Source organism: Eschscholzia californica, unplaced genomic scaffold, assembly GCF_041429995.1.
Source record: "Eschscholzia californica isolate CP2 unplaced genomic scaffold, dmEscCali1.0.p SCAF_6, whole genome shotgun sequence".
Lineage (NCBI taxonomy): Eukaryota > Viridiplantae > Streptophyta > Magnoliopsida > Ranunculales > Papaveraceae > Eschscholzia > Eschscholzia californica.
In genome coordinates, this window is record NW_028238483.1 from 29,325,748 (window position 1) to 29,331,747 (window position 6,000).

The 6,000-nt window shown below is 37.9% G+C and overlaps 1 protein-coding gene across 1 annotated transcript; it reads left to right on the forward strand.

The window, feature by feature from the left end:
- Nucleotides 1-1,853: 1,853 nt before the first annotated feature.
- On the forward strand, nt 1,854-6,000 carry LOC147533294 (pumilio homolog 12-like). The gene is made up of 5 exons (XM_086649272.1): nt 1,854-3,371; nt 3,474-3,636; nt 4,880-5,043; nt 5,147-5,402; nt 5,611-6,000. Exons 1-5 carry the CDS (start codon nt 2,506-2,508, stop codon nt 5,746-5,748), a joined length of 1,587 nt encoding a protein of 528 aa, XP_086505398.1. The 5' UTR covers nt 1,854-2,505; the 3' UTR covers nt 5,749-6,000.

Here is a 6,000-nt window from a genome sequence, read left to right on the forward strand (position 1 = left end):
ATTACAATATAAATAAGGTTGAACCAGAGACGGATCTACATGCAGGCCAAAGGGGGCCATGGCCCCCCTTGGCTTGCCAGAAGTTGATTTAGAAATGTTGATTGCCCTTTGGTTTATCACATAAATAACGTTCAAGTCAAAATCATGACATATATGTAGTGTAGTTGAGATGGTAGAGGTGGGAGTTGTGGATGTGATAGACCCGAGTTCGAGCACTGGTAGGCTTAAATTTTGTCAATTTTTATAAGATTTTTGGTTGGCCCCCCTTGATTTCTACTCCTAGTTCCGTCCCTGGGTTGAACTAACCCTTAAGAGTTGGTTGTCCACGTAAATAAGTTATGGTGTTTTTTTTGAAAAAATATCAAATATAATTTTCATTATTTAAGCTTAAACATTTTGAGAAAAACTAACCCTTAAGAGTTGGTTGCCCACGTAAACAAGTTATGGTGTTCTTTTTTGTTGCGAAGAAATTATAGTGGTGAACTAACAAAAAAAACAGGACAAAAAGCAACACCTATCATAAAGGTCGATGTTTCGGAGAAATAAAGATATTTTTAGGGGAAGACAGTTTTGGGTGGACACAAATTGTTTTTGTTTCCTTCAAACACTACTCACTTCTTATGTTTTGATTTTCTTCTTCCACCATCTTCTTTCTCACCAACATCAACTCCGGCGGCCATTTTTCCGACGACGACAACTTCGGTCATCTATCTCCCTCTCTCTCTTCATCCCTCTCTTTTATCTTATCTCTCTGTGTTCTCTCTTTTTTCCTCTATCTTCTCTCTCTTTTCTTTTTTTTCATAGTTCCGGCGAATGGACCATTCCCTTCACCGGAATTTAGAGAGAGAGTGAGAAGAGAGATACAAAGAAGAAAGAGATTGAGAAGGGAGAGAGAGTGAGAAGAGAGATACAGAGAAGAAAGAGAGACTGAGAAGAGATAGAGAGACTGAGAAGAGAGAGAGAGACTGAGAAGAGAGAGAGAGAAGAGAGATAGAGAGAGGAGAGAGCCGACCGACGGTGGCCGGAGAGAGAGGGTCGACCGGAGAAGAGAGAGAGAAGAGAGATAAGGTACGTTTGGTTTGAGTTTTTTTTTTTGTTTTCCACTGTCTTCTCCGGAAATTTTTCTGCTTTCCCCAAAACGGTGGCCATCATAAATAAGGGGTGAAAGTTGTGGTCACAAATAAAACCTTTTGTTAAACTTTGGCCCGATAAACCTGGTCCGAAATAGCTCGACAAGACAAGTTTTGCATCAACAATTTACTTTAAGATCTATTTTTTCAAGAAAAATTACACCGATCATAAATAAGGGGTGAAAATTGTGGTCACCTTTTGTTAATCCTCGCCCCGATAAACATGGTCCGAAATAGCTCGACAAGACAAATTTTGCATCAACAATTTACTTTCGGATCCATTTCAAGACAAATAAGTAAACTGAATCATCCGTAAAAGTAAATACAAATAATCAAAGATATTAACTGGATTTGATCTAATGAAATCGATCAAATCGTATAAATGTGGAAAAATCGTAATTGTCCTTTTCTTATAACAAAAATTTCCCTTAGATACGGGAAAGTTTGAAATTTTACCTTGACTACCATATATGAAGGTCGATTAATATATGGGAAAATTTTGAAAGTTTACCGTTGTTTGAGCTAGGGGTAATCTACACATGGTTCTGCGCCTCCGATCATACGAAAGCTGATGTAGTCAGCTCCCGTTAATCGGACTATATAGAGGGCAAAATTCCCAGACCGATGAGAGCCATGGTCGCACCAATTTGTGCCAAATAGCATTTCTCTTTCTTATCTAGGAACTTCCCCTCTATAGGAATCAATCCTATTTCAGTTGGTAATGCGGGTGCCTGTGAGCTTCCTCTGACTCGGTTGATGAACGGGTTCTTTCTCCCATTCATAGCGAGCGGGGAATCCTTCGCGTGGGTTATATTCACCCTCTAATAAAGTGGTCAACAATATTGACTAAGTATTTAGTAAAATTAGGTAACGTGGCGAATTCTTATTGGATAGTCAAAGAGCGTACCAAAATAAGAAACAAATAGAGGTTCATGCAAGATGGAAAATGGAAAAAAAGATGCTATAAACGCATGCACATTCTCTCTCTCTCTCTATACCACTTTCTCTCTCTAAAACTTCATCACTCCATCAAAAATGATTTCCTTAATCCATGAAACTTTCCTTCTTTCTCTTTTCATTCCTCTCTTCCTAAGGCAAAAACATAGTAGTGAATATAAACCCTAAAATTATACTCCAATACTCGTTCTAGTCTATTAGTAGTGAATATAAATATCGGATTTTTCTCAACTTTCCAACTTCTTACTCTTACTGATTCGATATCTATATTTATCTGAAAATCTTGATTTCTTGTTTTAAAAAACCCTAAACCCTCTTTTTTTCTCTCTCTCTAAAAGACCCTTTTCTTCCCTTACAAGTTTTAAGTTTCTTTTGTGCCTCTTTATTGAAACAGTCGTCGTCGTTTCCACCATTAACAATGGAGAAAAACTTCAAGAAAGATGAACAATCTGGTGGTGGCTACCCATTTGATCAGAACAATCAAAATTTTCCTTCTCATGAAACCCTAGTTAACAATAACTCTTACTCCATTGAAGACGCTTTTAATTCTCTGAATATTTTTTCTCCAATTCCTTCTGTTCCTCCTTCATATCCTCATCATCAACAACAACCACAACCACTGAACCATCATCTTCCTTATCCTTATGTTCAAACCCCTCCTCTTAATAGATTTCCATATGGAAGGGTTTTAAACAATTCTTCTTCATTGGCAGACATGGAGTTTCAGCAAAGGGTTTTACTGAACCGAGATTACCAGAAATATCTTGAAGCTCGGTTGGCTTCATCACCATTGAGGAATTACAGTTTTGGGCAGATGGGTTTTCAGGGTTTTGAGGGTTTTTCAGCTGCTGGACTGTACCCTCCTGCTCCTCCATCATCATTGACTAATGCTGAATGTGAATTTCATTATAACAAACTAGGCTTTCCTCAATCAAGAGAATCTGTATTAAGAAGTCCTGTTTTGAATAACTCTCATCTTCAAACACAATTGCAGCAGAATCCAGATTCATTGTGGCAGATGAGGGGTCAATTGTTGGCTCTTGCAAAAGATCAACATGGGTGTCGATTCTTGCAGACTAAATTAGGGAAGAGAAATGAAGAAGAAATCAAGATTATTTTCATGGAGTTGAAAGGTTATATAACTAGACTTATGGTAGAACCATTTGGGAATTACCTTGTTCAAAAGCTTTTAGAAGTATGCAATGAGGAGATAATTACTGAAATTCTTCATCTTGTGACTAGAGATCAATATGAACTTATAGATGTTTGTTGTAGTACTCATGGGTATGTGTGTTTTGTTTGTTCTTGATTTCATCAATATTTATATCTGTCTCAATTTTAAAGATTTGATTAAGAAAACTAATGGGTTTTCATGAGCTATTGCAGAACTAGATCCATTCAGAAATTCTTGACGTTTTTGAGAACGCCGCAGCAAATTGCAATATTCACGTCGTCTCTGAAGATTGGGGTTGTTATGATGTGCAAGGATGGAAATGGACATCATGTAATTCAATACTGTTTCAAGCATTTCTCGAACGAAGCCAATAAGGTAATACACATTGCAGGATCTCTCATGTCTTTCATTGTTCTCTATCTACTAGAGTTATAATCAGATTAATCTGGGTGCTTCATAGGTAAAAGACCTTGAGTCTTGACTTACATTTTTTCAATATTTCCGAGTATTATAACAAGCTAAGAAATGGATTAAAGTTAATGATAGCATATGTGACACGAACGCTTGTATGGGTATTCACGTCCAATACTAGTACAAAGGTTTGGGTACAGTGAGTGGGAAAAGGTCAACACAGGGATATCCATATACATGTAGGCAAAAGAGATTAACATGGAGTAGTATTTGTGAGAGTAGTCTCGGGCATTTCTTGCCCCTAAGTGGTATTGGGCCTCTTTCGCCACAAAAGCTAGTTCAAGAAGTGAGGCTTTTCGTTGCTCTAATAAAGTGACTACCTTCACATCCAACAACCGGAGTGGGATAACTCCAATCTTCCCTTCACACATTAGGATCAACATGAATATCTCCTCTCCACAGTTGGACTTGAAAGACTTTGGTAAACCTGGGCTCCGTTAGTGAAACCGTTTGTAGATATGGTTCTGGGATTTCCTTGCCCCCAGTGGCCTTGCACCTCTCTCGCCTCGGTAGCTAGCTCATGAGGTGAGGCTTTCCCTCAGACTTATAAAGTGACAACCCCTCCCACAACTAATGTGGGATCATTCCAACGGAATCTTATGGACATTACAGGTCTGTGCAAGTAAACCAAAATAAGAACACAAAATTGTGCACCTTAGCTCCCCACTGAACAAGTACCTGAACACTCAGCAGGGTAATAGTGCTACTCAGGAGTATCCGTGTTGTATAACTTATATCTTTACCTTGGAACAGAATGTAGGTAAGCAAATGTTGCAGTAATAAGCCTTGTCATACCTACATGGACTACATTGCCTACATGAGCTTAGCCTCTGGGGAGTTTGTGTGCATGTGTGGTTATTAGAAGCTAATTAAGGGTTTGAAAAACATTCCGGGAAATGTTAAACTGTAGTTCTAATTTGTCTAATTACTTGACATATACAGTGACCTACTTATTTTGTTGCTTTCCATTTGCATTATCAGGTGAAGGACTATTTCTTTCAGTTGAGCAAAATTCTTCAACACATCGATTTTTTCTTCTAATATAAGATTGTGCCTTCTAAGTTGGCCTATAAGAAGATATCATCTACAAAATCACTATTTCTCTTAATACTTATCTCTTAATGTGATTATGCATTCTCATTTGCAGTATCTTTTCAAAGAAGTAGCAGATCACATTATTGAGATCGCAGTAGATAAGAGTGGATGTTGTGCCTTGCAGCAATGCATTCTTGCCACAGACAGAGAACTCAGGGACCTCCTTGTAGCTAAAATTACCTCAAATGCACTAATTCTATCACAAGATCCATATGGGTATAATCGAGTTTCCTACTAGTTATCTCCTTTTGGTTTTTCGTATACAAACATAATCTTGATTCGGAACTTTAGTTTTCTATCACTTTTTTTTTGTTTCTAGCAACTACGTTGTTCAGTTCTTGGTGTCCATGAGGGAAAAGCACATAACGGAGGACCTAGTAAGACACCTTCAATGGAAATTTGAGTCACTTTCAAGCCAAAAGTTTAGCAGCAATGTTGTGCAGAGGATCTTGAATGAAGCTGAGGAAGAGGAAGCTGAAGCTGTCATCAAGGAGCTACTTCATGGAAATTTGCTGATGCTTATTCAAGATCCATACGCCAACTATGTTGTTCAGTCAGCTATGTCTGTAGCAAAGGTCAGAGTTCCCTATGCTCTTCTTTTCTTTCATCGATTTGACCTAAGTCTTGTTAGCCTCTATTATATTTATTTCATAATTTCGACACACACACACATACCACTCATTGGTCGTTACTACGAATATGTTCGAAGTGCATTTGAATTGAATTTTCTAACTATTTTGGTGACCTTTCTTACTCTTTTGTAATTTTTGTGTTTATGAACAGGGAGTATTTTTTAATGCTTTTGTTAGAGTCATCGAAATGCATTTCCAGTCCCTGTGCAATCACCCCTATGGAAAAAATGTCGTAACTCAGATGAACTTGATAATGAAAGTGCGACAAAAGCAGCACCTTCGTGCATAAGTATGTACAATCCGAGACAGAGAGAGAGAGAGAGAGAGAGAGAGAGAGAGAGAGAGAGAGAGAGAGAGAGAGAGAGAGAGAGAGGTAGAGAGGGATAACTTTTGAAGATGAAAGTACTTAACAGGCCTTCTCTTAGGGGGAAGATATCTGGTTTTGCTCTTCTCACAGTATTGTTATGTTGCTTGTTATACATTAGTAGAACATAAATAGAGTTTCGGGATTGTTAGTTTTTAATGCATCTAGTTTTTACTA